Here is a 19,689-nt window from a genome sequence, read left to right on the forward strand (position 1 = left end):
TCTCCAGACCCCTCACAGCTTTGCTGCTCTTCTCTGGACACTCTCCAGGGCCTCAGTGTGTTGTAGTGAGGAACCCAAAACTGAAAACAGTATTTGAGGTGTGGTCTAACCAGTGCCGAGTAACAGAGGATGATTACCTCCCTGGTTCTGCTGACGAGGAAGGTTTTTGGTATTTTTTGTCTGTTTTAATGTCAAGTTTATAATCCCAAGCGAGCAATGCCATCTTTTGCTCTATCAGATTCAGTGGCATTAGGAATTTCACTGGGGCTGATGATGGACTGGAGCTCTCAATATCCTGCTTCCACCACAGCATCACAGTCCATGTGACTGCAGCTGAGAGCTGAGAGATGCGAGTTTATCTTCAAGATTCTTAAACTAGGAGGCAGATAAGAATGCATAATAAATTGAAGTCTCAGGACCTTGCACTGCTCAAGCACATGTTTGGAATGCATAGGACTGCTAATGCTGCAGAATGCTCCTTCTTTCAACTAAACATGGCACATCTTTCACACATGGCTATCAAAGCTGTATGCCAGGGCTCCTGGTTTTAAGCAGATCAATAGAAGAGTGATACACATAAAAGCTGTTTTTTAATGTGCCTGGCTCCTGAGTCTCTGATGAAGTCTGAAAGTCAGGATAATGAGTGGAAAGCCCTCCAGAGCAAGCCAGAAAGAAAAATGAGGATGTGGGTGTTTATTCCTTATCCTCAGGGGTTCAGAGCTCTGACTCTGCCTCGTCTTTCTGGAAGGCAATAAATCATCCCCAGAAAGTAGGTTTGTATGCTTCCTTCTGCCAGAAATTGTGCAAGATTTACTCTTTTGCTCATAAAATAGAGCTGAAGTGGTGGTTTTGCTCCTTGTTTATTTTATGGGAGAGATTTTTGACATAGAACACCACATCTACCCAAATCTGGATGAAAAACCCAACCCCAAATTCATGGCTGCCTTACAGCAACCTTCTTAGACTCTTTTTCATTCCTTCCACCCTCATATAACTGGATGCTATCAGATGACATATGCTATCCTCCTCCTAGTGAGGAACATCCATCTCACTGCATAGGCCAGGATTAAAGTGTCTGAAACCACTCCAGGTGAGAACTCAAGCCCTCTCGTGCCGCACATGCTGAGAAAGGCCTTTGTCACAGGGCTTATCACTAGAAAATATAAAATACAGTGAGGCTAAATCTTAATTTGCTGAAGTTGTGAATAGTTGTATCTCTTATTTACAATACAGTGAATGGATGCCAGCCAGTATATGGGCACGGGGCTGAGCTTACGCTTCAGGGAAGACAGCACAAAAGGTCCCAGCTTCTTTAGCATATCTGCCTGCAGCATGGCTTGGATGCGCCTGCTTTCATTGCTTCTTTATCACTCTGCTATCCCAAGGGCAGTGGTGAAACCAGTGCTGCTGTCCTACGGTGGGGGTGACACGGATTTGCTGCAAGAGCAATGGGTATGTGCAGGTCAACAGGGTGCAGCTAGAGGCAGCAGGGTGGGTGAGCTGGGTCTGGCAGCTCACTGTCCCCGAGCCCATTCACCTCACTGCACTCTGAGGCTCAGCACACGTAGGCCCTTCTGCTTCAATGCTGTGTGTAACACTATAATGTGATGGGAAACACAGCAATGACAGCAGGGCAGCAGAGTCCCAGGCTGCAGCAAGTGAGGATAAGCCCAAATACAGCAGCTATGGAAGAAGAAACAAAGAAAAAAGCTGCTTCCCTTTGGGAAGCCTTAGGTACGCAAGGATCTCAAGATGAGATACCCTCACCTCCACTGCCTGTCCTTAAATGAGGTGCACTGCTTGCACCTGAGCTCCCCTGGGTTGGCCCTGCCTTCTCACCAGGTGCTCAATCAGCGCTTCAGGTCTTGACTTAGCATTTCTGCTACATTGTGACAAGTGAATCAGCCATCCAATAGATCTCAATTTTCATATGCTTTTTTGACACGGCATTACAGAGAGAAATCCAAAATCCCATTTACTAACCTGTCTCACTACTGAGAGTACTCTTCTGTCCAGAATTCACATTTCAATGCTGAATCTGCATGTACATTGTAAAGCGTTAGCCATAAGATCAGCAGCAACTTTAATATCATGCTGAATTCTGATTCATTAGTATTGCCAAAAAGATAGAGAAGGTGGAGGAAAAGCCCTGAGGAATCTGTAAAATTATCATTCTGATTTGCATTGTGTTGTTTAACCATTGCATTTAAGCACTGTATTCTGTGATAGAAGTCACGCTTAGAATGATAATTCAGTCCTCCTGTAGGACTGGTGTATATTCAACCAAATTAAAGACTGCTTTTTGTTAGTTTATCCCAACGCCCTCACCTTAATTAAATGGAAGAAGGATGCTGCATGGAAGTGCTCGCAGAGCGTTGGCCAGAAGCAGTATTTAGGTGTTGTGAGGGACATGTGGTATGGCAGCCAGCAACCACAGAATCACAGAGTCATAAAGGCTGGAAAAGATCTCTAAGATCCCCCAGTGCAACCACCAGCCCACCCCCCCCACACCCACTGCCCACGTCCCTCAGTGCCACATCCACACGGCTCCTGAACACCTCCAGGGACGGTGACTGCACCACCTCCTTGGGCAGCCTGTGCCACTGCAGCACTGCTCTTCATCAGAAGAAATTTCTCCTAATACCCAGCCTGAACCTCCCCTGGCACAGCTTCATGTCATTCCCTCTCGTCTTATCACCGTTACTTGTGAGAAGAGCACAACCCTACCTCACAACAATCTCTTTTCTGGTGACTGTAGAGGTCAATAAGGTCTCCCCTGAGCCTCCTCCAGACTGAACAATCCCAGTTCCCCCAGCCTCTCCCCCATCAGACTTATTCTCCAGACCCCTCACAGCTTCATTTCCCTTCTCTGGACATGCTTCAGGGCCTCAATATCTTTCCTGTAGTGAGGGGCCCAAAACTGAACACAAACCTCAAGGTGTGGGCTGTCCAGAGCTGAGTACAGGGGGATGATCACTTCCTTGCTCCTGCTGGCTGCACTGTTTCTGGTAGAAACCAGGATACAACTGACCTTGGTTAGATGGGCTCAACCTGGACTCAACACAGCTGCCACCACATCCTGCTGACAGCCCACTGCATCATTGTGGCTGTTGCAGGGCTCTGCTTCCTGCTCAGCCCCTGAGGAGGGGTTTATCCCATGCCATCCATTTTTTTTCCTATATATATTTATTGTCTTTAGTAACATTTCGAAAGAAGAACGTCTGTCTTTTGACTTAGGTGATATTCTATTTGAAACTGCTCTGGTTACATTTCTCCCAAGAGCCATCCCGTAGGAAATGGGCAGGAGACATAGGAGGTTGAGGACACGCATTTGCTGATGCAATGTCCAAATTCAGCCTTAACTAAGAATCCAATTAGAGCCAGAATATTTTATAACCTCTAAATAAATCCCTATACTTACATTTGGAAGCTTAAGGGATTTCCCCATGCAGTCTGCCAAGTAAATTTCCCAGAGCTGTGAGAAGTTGCAGGAAAGGCTCAGTGCTGACTCCTTTGAGGAATGGAGCCAAAAGGTGGGGATGAGTTCTGCGGGCTGCAGCAGGACGCAGGGCTGCTGGCAGAGTGTGGACGCTCCCCTTCTCCCGTTCTCCTGCAGAGCAATTACGCAGGACACAGCAGGACGCAGGGCAGCGCTGTTTGCTTCCATCCTCATCTGTCATTAGGGTATTTTCAGTCCTGCTGTCTGGAAGCATTTTAACAGCAGCTCACCCACCGTCCACAAACCCGTTAGTTTAAACAACAAGGATAAGCTCCTAAGCCACGCAGTAATGGTGCTAAAATTGCTTTGGTAAATGCATATATAAGGAGGATGGTGATGATAGGACTGTGTGAGGAGCGCTGTGTTCTCCATAGACTATCCTGCAGTCAGCACCCCTGGCCCCAAATCAACCCATGGATTCCAGCCTACAACTGCTCCCTACCCTGTTTCCATCAAAATAATGATACAACTTTCCTTATCGCTTGTACCACCGGCTCAGCAGCCATGGGGATATGTTCATCTTACTTTTTCTTCCCCTAAGCATTATTTCCTCAGGGCTGGGGAGAGGAATTTTGCTCCCAGCCCATGGCTCAGCTTATTGCTGGAGCAACTCATACTCATCCATCCTGTGTTGGAAGCGAGGTGCCCAGCTGCCTTCCTGTCAGCCTCTCTGCTTTATGGGCCTGTCAGGCTGTTTTTATTCACTTCTAGTATAATCTTTCCACAATAAGCAGCGTGCATGGCTGGAGACAGGCAGAAGACTGCTGCTATTACCTGGGAGCTGTGATAAATTGCTTTCAGGCCTGAAGCAACTGCAGGAGGGTTAGTGCTGAAGTTTAAGGAACGTTCTTTGCTTCCTGTGCTTTATGTGCACGCCAAGGCGTGTGTTTATTGCCTTTCTTTCAAGTGTGCCTATGTGGATAGAACTGTAAAAACTGACTGCCTGATCAGTGCAGTAATGCTGTGATTAATTAAAAGTCGGTCCATGAGCAGGAAGAGCAGCACTGGTGTCTCACCAGCCACGTAACCCTTCACCATGAAACCCATCTATCTACTATTATTGGAATCATTTTTCTCTAACCAGGGTTGCACGGGATTATGGTATTATAAGTGGGATTTGCTTTAAAGGCTGGTGGCCCTCTGTGTCTTAGGGATTACTCCAGCTTCTCCTGAAAGGAATTTTGATAATGCTTCTTTAATGAGACTGCACTAAATTGAATTACTTCCTGCCTTCCCCCTGAAGCGGGATCTTCTCCAGTGACAGCAGACACGTGCACAGAAGGCAGTCTTACACAATCCTTTCCAGGGGGCATGTGGGACAAGATCTACGATGGTGAATGAGAGTCTTGCCCCAGAAATTTGTGAAACAAAACATTTCTGATTCTGGTGGATTTCTTGGCACCTGTGGGCCCCTGCTCACCACCACCTGTTGTGTGACAAGAGATCTTACCTCTTGCTGAGCTGTGTAGCCACATGGTTCTCACTATGGACATGAATGCCACAGGTGATGCTGGAGAAGAGGCTCAGGCCTGCAGGCAAAATGGGTTACCAAGAGTCCTCCCCTGGATATTATCTTGCTGTCTTCACTCCTGGCTCCCCTCAGTCCTGCTTTATTTTTTTCTGAAGAGAGAGAATATTTATCTCTTCTGTTAGCAGACACACACCTCTTGGCATTACCCTGTTGCTCAACGTGCAGCTCGGCCAGCAGATCTCTAAGGTCACCTGGAGGGCTCCATGAAAGGTCACCTGGAAGCTCACTGGGTCTGTTTGCTGTGGCCTCACTAAACGAAACGGTCTCACTCCTCCAGATGGGTGGGCTCTGCAGTGTAGGGCAGTGTGCACTGCCTGTGCAGCAGGGCTGGAAATGGAGACACAGAATCACAGAATGGGTTGGGTAGGAAGGAAGCTCAAAGCCCACCCACTCCAACCCCTGCCGTGGGCAGGGCTGCCCCCACCAGCTCAGGCTGCCCAGAGCCCCATCCAACCTGGTCTTGAGCGCCTGCAGGGATGGGGCACCACAGCTTCTGTGGGCAAATCCTCAGCCACGTTTCCAGCAGGCCACAGGCAGATGATGCCAAGCAGGGGGTTTACATACCAGAGTGTGGCTGATGGCTTTGCTCTGCTTCTGTGGCCAGCGAGAGCTGTAATACTGGAGGGGACACAGCTAAGGCCATGCATCCCTGAGCTGGGATACGCTTTCTGTTGCTCTGTCTCTGGCTTTTGCCTGCACAAACAGAACTGGTGGCAGCACCAAGAGGGCAGCCATGCAACAAGCAAGCTTTATCACCACACTGCTGTGGTACTCTGCATAGTGTTCTGGAGAAAAAAAAACTGACTGACTGCACTATTCTCCTTCTTCTGGGCCTCCATCTAATACTACAGCACAATGCTGGGCTGGTCGCAGCCACACTGCTGCTGGGGATAGAGGAGGAGGCAGGAGGCCGCTCCTCTGCGCACAGAAATACAACAGCACAGGGAGGCTCCTTCAGGGATATATTTGTTTACATTAAAACACTATTATACAAACTGAAAGAGAGGAAAAAAAAAAAAAAAAGCACGTTCCATAAGGGTAGGTGTGTCAGTGCCCCTCTGCCCCCACCAAGTCTCACTGCTGTTTCCCCCACACCAGTCAGGCCAGAGTGCTGCTGTCCCTGCAGGAACACCTCTCCCCACCCCTCTCCCACAGTCTCCCTGCTTCAGTGGCTTTCAGAATCCGTTTTCTGCCTCCAAAGAAAACTCTTGCCCAGAAGTTCTTTTCTTAATTTATTTATGTAACACAGTGTAGAAAGCTATCAATTCATAAGCAATGGTTCTGTACAATCATCCTGCAGAGGATCCCTGTTAATTTTCGACCAGCAGGCACTTTTCCCCCCCCAGAAGTGCTCACAATTAACAGGGATTCTTTTTAATTTTTTTTTTTTTTTTAAAGATCAAAAAGATACATGGAAAAGAAAATAAGGTTTACCTTCCAATGCCTAAAGTGTGCACATAAAACAGGCACAAAGAAACAAACGTGTATTCCCATGATTTCTACGTCACTAATACAGCAGGAGCAACAATCTGTACAATAAAATGCAACTGCAGAGGAAAAGAATTTCAATAACCCATCCGGAATACTTCTTAAAAAATGTCATTTTACTTTTAAAATGCATAGTGATCAGAAAAGAACGCGCGGCAAAGAGAAGCAGCTAAACCCCACAGACACAGAAAGCATCCCCCATCCATTCTTAAAGCATATTTCAATTAGGACTTAATTTTTGTCACGAATCACAAGAATAATATACAACTGGCTAAGGAGCTACGTGATAAATAATTGGGAAAGAGAAGCTATCCATGCACTAGTTAAATACAGCTAAACTCTTTACAGTTCACAAAAAACATTCATTAATAATGTAGTGTAAAGACTGAAATGTAAAGAGAGAGAGAGAGAGAGAGAGAGAAAATACATTACTGATTTTATTAATTCAAGTTCAGGCATCTACTTGTGTTACAGCACAGCTGTCAAAAGGCGATAATGAGTAAATAATAAAACAGAGTGTTTTTGTTTCTCTCCATATTCTATAAGGGAACACCAATGGGCAGTGAAGCAATCATTCTGCTGTCCAACTCATGAGGCTGCTGTGGTGTCCTAATTCTGCATCTGTTCAAAGAACTTGTAGGTGGGGTTCTCGTAGCCGTTCTGCTGCATCTTGGAGAGGTGGCGCTCCTCCGGTGTCACTGCAGCATCCACCTGTTGTGGGAAGGAGGAAACCGGCTCAGATCCTTGCTCTACTCACTGCACACCTCATGCTTCCTCAAAGCCAAGGTTAATACCCAGGAAAAGACAGGGCAACAGGAACCAGTCTGCAACCTAATTTTTTGCTGGGACTGCAAAACAGGCTGACCCAACTCACCAATTTTGTTGCCTCTAAGGTCTCCGACCATCAGCCCATCTCCACAAACCACGTCCCTCAGTGCCACATCCACACGGCTCCTGAACACCTCCAGGGACGGTGACTGCACCACCTCCTTGGGCAGCCTGTGCCACTGCAGCACCGCTCTTTCTGAGAGGAAATTATTCTTAACATCCTGAACTTCTCCTGGCACAACTTGAGGCCATTCCCTCTCATCCTATCACTGCTTCCTGAGAGAAGGGGGCAACCCCCACCTTACCACAACCTCCATTCAGGTGGTTGTAAAGAGCAATGAGCCTCCTCTTCTCCAGACTGAACAACCCCACCTCCCTCATCCACTCCCCAGCCTTGTTCTCCAGATCCCTCACAGTTCCATTGCCTTTCTCTGGACACACTCCAGGGCCTCCACGTCTTTCTTGTAGTGAGGGGATATGTTTCACATCTCTCTGCTAGTTCCCTATCCTTACTCTTTTTTCTCCTAGAGAATGTAGCGCATCTGCACTTGCGATCAACTGGTCGCAAAAGGAAATAAAAAGCTCACAAAAAAAGAAAATAGAAGCAGCAGAAGTAAGCGGCTTGAGGCTGCTTTCTATTTGTGCTGTAATCAGATCTGTTACGGCGCTACGGTCTGAAGACTATTAAAAGTTAACTGGCAAAAACAAAATGAGGGTGTGAGGGGAAAGCCAGAGCAGCCAGGCAGAGGGTGAGCTAACATCTCACTGCACTCTCTGAAACCAACTTCTCTGGCTCAAAGGTCATATTTGGTTAGGCTTAGCGACCAGAGGTCTGACACATCTTCATTGCTTAAGTATTTCTACTTAACAAAAGCTGACCTTTCTACATTACCTGCAAGACAGGCATAAGGACAGCTCAGTCAAGACTTCTTCACTGAATATTTGCTGCTCCACAAATCACTTCCTTCTTTACTGAATATTACAGTAATATAAAATGCCAATTAGAGTGGGCAAGGGCTGACTCTAAATGTTTATTAGGTATTCTCCCTCTGCTGGGAGCTCAATATCTGCTGCGTATTCAAACCCAGCCATGGCACGGCCATCTTGCCAACCACCAGCTATTAAAACACACCTGAAGAAGTCTGCTTGTCAGCTATGTCATCACTTGCTCTTTCACCTCTGGTGTTTGGCAGCTCTTAGAAGGTAGAAAGTGAATTTTATACTGTCAAAAATGTAATATCAGGAAGGTCCCTAAGACTCTACGTTCAAATACTGGGCATGGACATTTTCCTGTGGATTTCTGTAAGCAGTGACCTTTAGGAAAAACAGCCATTTCTTTTTGGCATAAAAATAACCTTTTGGGTAATGGAAAGTATATTCTCTGAAGAAGTCTTATATAGCAGACAAGCTTACTCTGGCCTTCTAATAATAAAGGAGCAGTACTTATATTGGGTACTCACTTTACTCTACAATATTCACCTTGGTGAGGGCAGACTATGTATGTCTGCAAGTTGTTACTTGATACCCTGGAGGAAGTGAAAAGGTGTGTTCTTCCATGCCTGAGACAACGCAAACTGCTCAGCTTATTTTTGTAGCCCTTCCCTTGCTGAGATACGTTATACACTCATACCACCTTCCTGCAGGGCCACCAGAAAATGTCTCTCCTCGCAGAGACATTTTCCATATTGACGGTCTTTTATTACTTCAGGGAAGAAATGCTTCTATGTGTGGCAAGTATGTATGACTGCTCAGATGAGCTGCTAACCCTGAACCCATTTTTCTATGTTCCCCTTCAAGAGTTCACCCATGTTCCAGTCAGTGCTGCATTTTCTGTGAAATCTCCTTCTTATACAATAATTACACACTAAGGTGAAACACACAACTTGAAAGGTCACATACTGTTTTTACTTGAAAGCTGTTGCAAACAGCCCCCCCAGAATCAATTTTTTCACCTCCTGCAACATGGGCTCAGGCAGTGAGGTTCTGTTTAGAAATGTTGCTCTTGCCTTAAATCACTTTCCAGATTTCCCTTACACTAGAAATCAGGGGGGAAATTGTGTCCTTCCCCTGCCTTCTTCCCTTCCTCTCCAGAAGCAACAGAAGAAATCTTTTTCTTTTCTGCTGACAAAATACACACTTCCCTTGGCCTGCTCATGTAGGCAGAGTGCCTGGCTGCCAACAACCATTTCAATCCATCAAGGACAGGAGAACCCTGAGACCTTCACAGCTTGCCTTCTCTTCAACCTCTTTTTGCAGATCCCCAAGGCACCTCAGCAGCCAGAGTAAGACCCCACACTCCTATTTCCAAGCCAACTTTTCCCTCCACGCTGACACACCATCCATAACCACGTGCAGTGAATCAGCTTCTGGTGATTCCTTGACACTACCACCATGCTGCAGCAGACTGCTTGTTTTCATGTAAGCATTTCATTGTAACAGCACTAGGGTCTAACAAACCCATTCAGTACAGGTCTTGTATAAACACAAACAAAGGCCTAATCTTTGCCCTAAGGACCATGCAAATTTAACAGCATCAACTATTTCCATTGTGCCAGTGTCACCATACGCCATCTGCCACTGCTGCTGTTGTCACCAAGACAGCTGGGAAGGAAAGAAGAACAAAGCAGGGAAAATTACAAGTGCTCCTATTGCTTTTTTTTTAGCACTTACAGAATATAAGAATACAATGTAAATGCACAGGAGAAGCAGCCTTTCCTTCTGCTCTTGAATGGGCTGCTATCACGCTGGGTCAGCCATGGTTCTTGAGCACAGCAGCGCTGCATTACAGGAGTTCTGGTGTTGACCCAAATCAAGAGGTGCGAGCCTCACAATTCACAACTAAACCCACTGACAGCTCTACAAGATTCTCTTCCAGCATAACACCAGTGTTATATGGAGCTGTGGGGGGAGGCTGAGAAATCAGAGATCTCCAGTCAATACAATCAGGGATCTCCAAGCATCAATACATGCCTGAGAACATTTTTTTTTCTAGGAGGCTCACCCCACTGGGACAGGATGCAAAGGAAGGGTGTGCCAGAACCTGTGCTGCACTTCTTCCCATTTTAAGCTCCAAACAAACACTGTTCAGAACTCTGTAACCTGTTTTAGCTTAAGCCTCCCACTCATCACTTCTTATTCAGGAGGACGAGATATGATAAGCACACAGCATAACCTCCTTGTGGGAAAGAAACAGGGAAAGGTAACACAACATAAATAAAAATGAATCAAAGGAAGAGAAAGTAGAAGAGAGAAAATAACAGATGAGAAACTTGGAAGAAAATCAGGGAGAAAGATTGGGAAAAAATATGAGGAAGGATGGTAGAAATCAGACTGAATTTTTAACATCCTTGAACAATATTCTGTACCAAAAAGCCCCACTTTTATAACTTGTTCACAGAGGAAGTCCAATAACCTCTGAAATATGGCATTTAGAGACGAAAGGGATTTATTGAGGCTTCCACTTGCAGACTTACTCGTTTTTTCAAATTTCCCCTTTAGCCTTTAAAATGACTAGTGCTAGTGCTGCTTCTCTTTCCTACAGCTGACAGCCACACACTCATCCATCTCACTGCCAGCCTACGTGCACTATTGCTCATCCTGAATGTCTCCTCTTCTACTCACTTTTACCCATTTCAACTGACAAACCGTTCCTCTTTTCCTTCAGCCTTTGTCCTAGGTATTGCTCTGTCAAACTGCACGCCTTGACCTTGGCTATCTCCTTCTCAGTAAATCACTAAAGCCCTTTACCATTTCAAGAAGCTTTCTGCACCCATTATAGAGGTGGCAGAAGTTGAACACGGCATTTAAGAGGTGTGGGTGCTTTCATGCCGCAGAGAAGCAATCCAGGCATTTCTCTCTTCCACAACGTGTGTCTCCTGAGAAAACAGCTAGGTCAGGTAGATAACCTCTTTAAAGACTGTCCATCTATCCTCTCCTGCTCCAGCCTGTTTATTAGTCTTCCACGCAGAAACTCCTAGTGTGGAGTCAGGAAGATGGCAACAGTGCGGGAAAATGTCCATGCTGCCTCTACACACGTGGGAAAGGTGAAAATCCCAGACAGGATGTGCTTGCAGCACTCAGAGTTGTGACCAACACTACACTGATGTTTAAATGATGGTAAGTGGATGCTGCCTAATAGACATCTGCAGATTGGTCACTGAGATGTGGATACAGTTGTTGTAATACACAACAATTTGAAGTAGCAACAGAGAAGAAACAGCAAAGGTGCCGTTACAATTGTATTGCTGTAATACAACAATTGTAATGGCTCCTTTGCTCCTTCTGTGAGCCCTCTATCACTGCTTCTCCACACAAGCTGCTGCTGGAGGTGCTGCTACTGTGACAGACAACAAATGGGCTTCAAAGCTGAGATATCGAATGAGGGTGAGTTGTGACAGCTGGCTGCAGTCTGGAGCACAGGAGGAGAGGGTCTTTTTTTTTTGCCTTCTTTTACAGAGATGGCTGAAGAGGGTGCACCAGCAAAAGCAATCCTCCACATGCCTGTTGGAGTGCAATGTACACATACAGCAAGAAATTTTCAACCATTCTAAGTGAATTTTCATTCACTTTAGTCTGGCAGTCCCTTTCCTGGGGAGGCTGAACCACTTTGAAACATTTTTGTTATCAGGCCTGAAGAAAGTATGACACTTTTTCAAAATAGGAAAAACATTTTTCCAGAACTTCAAAAAAAGGCTAACAGGATTTTTAATAATGACTCTTGTTACAGAAATTACAGTCAGACGAGAACAGGTAGGACAGTCTGAGCTGACTTTTTGGAAGATACGAATACAGGTGAATAGGACCTGTTTTGTAATTTTGCATCCGTTATCACAGACAAACTCCCACAGTAACTTCTGACATGCAACAAACAGCTTTCAAGGTTTGTTAAAACATACTCAGTCAACCCAGAGCTCACATACAGTTATTTTCACATCAAGTGTTTTTGCTCTTTTGTGCTTTTTCTACTTGCCATATCAAAGATACAGTAATCCTCTTTAGAATGGAAAAGCTTAATTTTGAGAGCATCTACTTTACACGTTCTTTGCATGTTGTGGTCTTCTCAAAGTACATGCTATAAAATTTTCTACAACAACTTAGGACAATAAAAGATGTTGTCTCTTTCTAGCAAGTGGAAAACACAATGAAGCTATACAATCTGCCAAGACTACAGAGCAAGCCTGGCAGAATGCAGAATCAATCTTACCTATCAGCACCAAACACAATGCAGGAAATCTAGAAGGCAACACTATCTATGGTGTGCTAATATCAGCTAATATTGTCAGTAGAACCTCATGCTCTAGGTTTTTATTTCCTAAGAGATGCTGTAATTTTGACATGAATTACTTGTTCAACTTGGGCTTGTTCTTTCTTCTCCAATATTTTCAAGTTCGCCACCACTGAAGAAAGCTCGTAAAAATCTATGATTATTTTTGCCACATCATTCCATGAGGAGAAACATACCTGAAATTCTAAGGCCTTACTGCCACAATGATATGTGCTCATTCAATGTCTGGTTCAGGGCTTTGGCTTAAGAAGCTTCCTGACCTATTTCTGTTGTCACTAAACTCAATCAGAGGAGGGTCTCAGCTGAGGCAAACCCAGTGAGCTTCCTTCCACCACCTCTAGGTGCCAGCTCAGCATGAGCTCTGTTCTGGTGCTGTGTTGCACCCCCAGGAATGCTGCTTTGGCAGCAAAATGCACTGATTCTAACCTCACACCTCAGCTGACATATAACCATTGGCAGCAGAAGTCAGTGGTTTAAAATTAAAACCGGTTTGAATTTTCTACAAGATGGGTTGGAAACTGTCATAGGGAAAGTCAAAGACAAGATTCTTGCTTGCTGTTCTCAATAATTTGATCCAAAATTCTGTATGGTTTGCTGTATGCTCCAGTCCCACCCCAAACTATTAGTGCTCTTCCAGCTACATCTCTTTAGGAGATTTCACACCAAACAGGCAATGACTGCATGGACATAGAAACATGCAAACACAGACTTAAGACAAAGGTTAACAAATATTTTTAAGACCCTTCAATGCCCCAAATTATGGTCTATACGCCTTATGAAGTATGTATGTATACAGGAAGAACCAATCCAATGTTCATTTGACTCAGTCTGAAACCAATGTAACTGCTGACAAGAACAAGACCTGGTTTCAATCTAAAATTTAAAATACCAGTTTTGGAAGATAAAATCCTAAGCGTCTCAAGTGCTGATATAAGTATTACCTGCAAATCAGGTACTGACACAGCAAATTGATATACAGGTATCGATATACAAGGGAAAAACACTACAGGACTCCCCTTCTGGGTCTTACAATTTAAGTTTTACTCTGTATAGAGATTCTTTCTTAAAACCAAGCAACATAGGAGGCATTTTACATGCCTGTAAATTGACCAGAAATGTACTTGGTAGGTTGGGAAGACACATGTGTTTTCATCTTTTAAATCCCAGGTAGGAGTGTTGTATTTTATTTGTGTTTCTCAAATCTACGTGCTTCAGATTACTCATAAATCAAAATCTGCTTGTGGCAAAGGTAAATCTGGTTTAGAGAACAAAAAGCAATGAAGTATCTGTACAGAGAAAATTCTTGTAGCATAAGCACAATCCGCAGCAGATCTACCTCATACATTTATCTGCAAAGTAAATGAAGAAAACTGGTGCATGAATTCCCACCAACAGTAAAAATAGATTTTTCCTCTTGTGCAATATCTGATCATTAGCTACTGTAACATTTCCTATACAATCAACTTTTTCATTATGAGGTGACTGGTCTGGTACAGTTCCACGATAGATTTTTGTGGTTTTGCATCCAACTTAACATGGTTTATACAAAATGAGGGAATTAAATTCCTCTGTGCTAGATGCAACCTCTCAGGCTGTGAGCGTAAGGCCAGCCAAAGCAGAGGTTTCTTTGTAAACACATTCTGACTGCTGTACACGTGACACCACTTGTGCTTGGTCGTTGTCTCTTACCTCCACAACCCCATGATGAATAGATGTGTACTGCTTCTTCTTCAGCATCACCAGAGTAATGACAATCACTGTCGCTATGACAACACCTCCCACCATTAGTCCAATGATGGCACCTTTGTTTGAACCCACATCTTCAGCAAAGAACACCTACAAGGAAAAATAAAAGAAGACAGGTAATAAACACCTGAGTATTTGGTTAACTTCTCCAGTGAACACAGCAGTAAAAAGCCTCATGGAGTATCAGTAAGTAAACATTGCATATAATCTGAATTATTCAAAAGTGGTTCACTGTACCGCAAAGCCCTCATAGTTGGAGAAGATGTACAAAAGCAATTTAGGAAAATTATTTGGCCTTTGGTGTAGTACTGTGGCTAAGGGGAAGGCTCATCTCCAGTTCTCTGCTTTGAATGGGACTTAATCACAACAGAAATGTGAGTAGTGGCTTTTTTGGTAGGCAAGTGAAGATGATTGCAAAATGGCTGATATTGTAGAGAGCTGACCAAGGAACATACACATATCTTTATATTAAGAATGAAGGTCATGAAAGTGTTCATAAACTTGTTGGATTACATCTCACTTCAGTAAGGGAACAGGGAAGACCTGCAGTATAACAGTAAAACTGGCATGCAATCAGCTGGGAGAAAATTCTCACAGCAAAGGGACAAGGATCCAGCAAACACAGCATACTGATCTAAGTGACCAGGCAAGGGGCACAGCAAGATTTTGCAGGGCAAAGGAGAATGAGCTACACCCGGATGGAGACAATACTCATGTGTGACCTACATGATGTGACAGTCGTGTGGAAAACAAAGAAGATTCACTTGAACTGTATGTACTGATAAGGGAAATCAGCAGACAGCAAGACGCTTTACTACGCATTTAGTAAGACTGGCTGTTAGCAACAAGAGCAGATATGAAATGTGAGCAATTGTTTTCACTGTTCCCTTTTGTATTCAAAGTAAACACTGGATTATTTTACATTTATGTGTGCTTTTGTCCCCTTGTCAATATTAGGCTTTTATTATTATTATTTTTACAAAAATGGGCAAAAAGGATTAGAGAATAAATTACATTCACAGAATTGTAAGACGACCTCACTCTGAAAGACTAAATACTTTGACAAGTATTTAACAAAAATACAGAGGAAAGCAGGAAACCAGCTGAGAATTATAATGAGCTGTATAACGTTTGCAGTCTTTAAGAAACACAATCTTCCTCAGAGAGGTATTAAAACAGCAGTATAAATATTTATATTGTTCCTAGTTGTAAGCAAGAAATACATTTCAACAAAGTTAAGAATTCACTACAAAGTACACACAATAGACAGCGTTAGCATAAGTTGATGTGAAGTAATAATTTCTTCTCCCAATTTCACCTGCACAGGAACGGAAGCCTTGCCATGCTATTTCAGAGCACTGCGAAATGCCCCAGCTAATGTATACGTGCAACAGAGGAAGGCCTTAAGCACTCTGAGTCATGAAAATCAATTTAACGTTCTGCTAAAATGTGAGCACCCACAAAGGAGAAAATAACTGCAATTTCAGAAGTTTGCATGTAAAATACAAAGCTGAATTCAAGGCAATATCCTAAGGAGACTGTAAATCTTTCCAGGGCAAAGAACTAAAAACAGACGAAAGAATTTTCTGCTTACTGCTTTTAAATTAAAGCTAATGGAGAAGGGGATCAGCTAGGATATGGCATGCAGTAAATAAGCACTGTGCTCCAGTACTTTCTTAACAACATCAGACTTCTTCCTTGGTCTCAATTGAAAAGATAACCCAGAGAACTGCTTACTGATTTTTAAATAACAGCTGTAGCTATCAGCAAGAAGCACAGCATTAAATGCTTTAAAAAGCATGAAAGGTCCCATTTTAAGCTTGACACAGATTGCACAAGTGCATCAAGTGCATGGCCTGCAGTGCATTCCCCATCAGCTACCACAGGCAGGGCAGCTGGCGGCTCCAAACGGCCGCTATCAAACCACTTAAACGCTAAAGATTGCTGCAGGGAAGTGTATGTGATGCAGGATCAATAACTAACGAACAAGTGTCTAAAAATGCACTTCTGCAGGCTGCTTCCCTTCAGTAAACTCACACGGTATTTCTCCATCAAGATGTTTAAGTCATCTGAGCTAAGCACGCCAGAATCTCCCAAATTAGCGCTAATGCATTTTGGATTAGCTCATCAAACTGGGAATTCTCAGTTCTCAGCATCAAAGAGACAGCAGAATATCTTTTCACACAGTGATTGCCTAGTTCAAATGCAAATCTGAGTCCCATGTTAATTTTAATTTTCAGCACTACTTAGCTTTAAGAATATATTAAGAAAAAAAGCTTTCAAGTTTAATATGATACTGAAAGTCACGGAACTGAAATCTCATCATGTAATGTACCTTTACAAAAGAGGAAGCAGAAAAGTTGACGCTGCTGTACTTCATTACTTATTAAGGAACTGAAGAAAAGCTTTTAGAAGATGCTTATTCTTACTTACATTGAATTTGGTTGTTATTTTTGTACACTTAAGAAATACAGTTCAAGGGAGGAATGGTATATTTATCCTATTTGCCCTTAATCTGTTAGTAATTTAAGACAGTTTATGGAACCAAACGCGCAGATGCACAAAGCTAAGGCAGCATCCTCTTATCCCAAGCGGGGGATCTTATGAGAAGTTATGCTCCATGGAGTTCAGATCCTCCATGCACTACTCCCATCTGTTCTGAGAGAACAGGAGTCTATTCCTGAATAGGAGCCACTCTATTTCTAGCTGCACCATGCTGTGTCTCCATGCGACTTATTTCGTTTTAAACTTACGTAGCATTTTCTTTCTCTGTATCTCTTCGCTTTAGTTATGTGACAAAGGCAGATAGAAACAGGACAGGTCTTGCCCAAATACACATACGGCCACATAGTGGTGTGAGGGCAGGAATGGCCAGGGTTTCCTCTTATGTAGGAATTACTGGCTCTTATTTTCACTACTGAAATTATTCCAGCTTTACTTCCATGTGTAGACAGAATCACTGGAATCATTCACTATTCACGTGAAATTTTTTTGTTGACAGTTTCAGCATCCACCCAACCCAGAGGAAACAGGGCCACAACTGGCCCCCAAGTTCGGGAATAATCAGCAATTCACAGCACACGTACAGAGCACCATTTGTTCACTCACCAGCTTTTGATGATGCACTTCATATCCTGAGTCATGTCGGAACTCCGCATCCATCTTTACTTCAGATACCTCTTCTGTTTTAACATTGGTCAAGCCAGAACCTGCATTGCAGCACAGAGACATTCTGTTAGAGTCATCATTTCATCGCACTCTGCTTACCTCCACCATTACAGGAGCAGAAGGCAATGGTACCATTCACACGGAGGAGGTGTGATGCAACGTGAAAGGGAACCGGGAGGAAAGTGAGGTACGTCTGACACATCAGTCACTGAGGTGACACAGAATGAGCTGGTAAAATTTCTCCTCTGTTAGTGTTCCTTAATCCTCTGCAGCTATGCTGGTACAAGCATCAAAGGCTTTCAGTGTGAAACACAGCAAAGCTAAGCTGCCAGGGACCAACAAGGTCTCCTGAACTGGCTCACAGGATGCAGATGGATCTGCTCTGACAGCCTCTTTAGCCATGTCAAGCACATTTAGTGTTTGGGCTGAAATTGTTTTCCTCCCTAAGCTCAGGCTGCTGTGAATTAAAAACACATACCACTAGTGTGAGGTGGGCAACCTCATATATGTTATCTTCTTGCTTCCTTTGAACTTGTATCTTATATGCAAATATGCATAAATAACTCACTATTAATGTCTGTGAAGTTTTTAGAATTCTTACTCATGTATTTCAAACTGCTCAGAATTGACTCCTGCCAAGGAGAGAACTTATCTCATGATTAGAGTCATAAAGTAAAGCAAGTAATGACAGCTTGAAGAGATTTTAATTGCAGTTTGCAGACATGTTCTCCCCTTAGGTGCAATGGGAAGATGATGTGCTTACCTAACTGGGAAGAGCAGCAGGATTTTCTCTGGAAGGTAGTCTTTGGAGAGTGAGCCAGACTTAGAATAGCTGAACAGTGCATCCTTTCTGTGTACCTATGAATGTTCTGTCCCAAAAAGCTGGCTGTGGCTTGCAGAAAACATATGGATATTCACATAGCTGGCTAACCCCCTCCTCAGTACAACTGATTGATATTTATATTGCTTGGAGGTCCAAACATTGCAGAAACATGGTGTTTATTACAAGTTATTTCCTCACTGTCCAATGTGATGAGAACCAATTGGTTCATATTCCTTGCCAGTATTTATTTTAGTATTTTACCAATCCCCTCTGATTCTTAGTATTTTGGGCTGAACATAAGCTCTGACGCAGAGGAAAAACCTCTTCTAAAATTCTTAGCAATACCAATTGAGTTCCATCACCTTTCCAGACTGTCAGTACAATCCTGAAGACTTCGATGTGCCAATGAGCTTCACAGTCTGAAGTAGCACTGAATGAAAGCATTATTCCCCCTTTATCGCCTTTGTGCATTTTTTTTCTCTCCATTAAATACTGACTTAGTTTTGTATTACGAGACAGTGAGAACCTTCCCAGGAGCTTCTACAGACTGCACTGACAATCTCACTCTGAGGTACTGATCTTGTTTTTCACAATAAATCATACAAAGGTTAAAACAAGAATAATCTTAACACAGTAGATTATTTATGGTTATTTTCTTGAGCAACCCAACTGCCCCATAAAAATCTATCTTCTTTATAAGGAATAAAACACTTCAAAGATCTCTTTTTTTTTTATTTTTAAATTAAGCATCTGGTTTTTGATGCCACATTACACTTACTGACAAGTATATTTTGACACTTATACATAAGAGGCCATTTCTAAATGCAAGAACAGTGAAGTACTTAAGGAACTGCAGTTTGAAAACAAACCATGATGATCTGTCAATGAAATGGAAATGAAGGAAATAAAATCCACGTGGTGCCTGCAAAGAGATTTAATTGCCTATACCTGAAGCAGCCATGGTTAGCTTTCCAAACTAAGAATGTGATTTGCTCTTCTTTGTGCATCATCTAAACATAGCCCCTATACATTCATCAAGAAGTGAAGAAAATGAGAACACATATCTGGACACACCAAGGCTCACCCCTTCAAGCCCCCTGCTTCTTTGTTGTTAGGATTAAATGGGGGAAACAATAACGAAAAAGCAGTGTTTCACACAGTTTTAATTGTTCCCAGTGCTTGCTGCTGTCCATGGCCACATTGGCTGCTCCTGGGGTACAATGGCCATACCACCAAGTTTGGGAAACTCCCCCAGAGGAAGGACTGGGGGAATTGTACAACTCAGTTGCTACAGCTGGCAAATTCACTGAAAATACTGATTT

General features: G+C 43.4%; 1 protein-coding gene across 1 annotated transcript in view; it reads right to left on the minus strand.

Moving 5' to 3' along the window:
• Positions 1-6,249: 6,249 nt before the first annotated feature.
• Positions 6,250-19,689, minus strand: part of LOC122156229 (amyloid beta precursor protein) — a 158,536-nt gene continuing 145,096 nt past the window's right edge. Inside the window, exons 14-16 of the mRNA XM_042810837.1 lie at positions 17,485-17,585; positions 14,320-14,466; positions 6,250-7,229 (exon numbers count right to left, since the gene is read on the minus strand). Coding sequence (XP_042666771.1) covers positions 7,128-7,229; positions 14,320-14,466; positions 17,485-17,585 — 350 coding nt within the window. The 3' untranslated portion in view covers positions 6,250-7,127. The remainder of the gene's footprint in view (positions 7,230-14,319; positions 14,467-17,484; positions 17,586-19,689) is intronic.

The sequence above is a fragment of the Centrocercus urophasianus genome, unplaced genomic scaffold (assembly GCF_019232065.1).
Source record: "Centrocercus urophasianus isolate 14NV4802_14NV808 unplaced genomic scaffold, USGS_Curo_1.0 seq_12, whole genome shotgun sequence".
Lineage (NCBI taxonomy): Eukaryota > Metazoa > Chordata > Aves > Galliformes > Phasianidae > Centrocercus > Centrocercus urophasianus.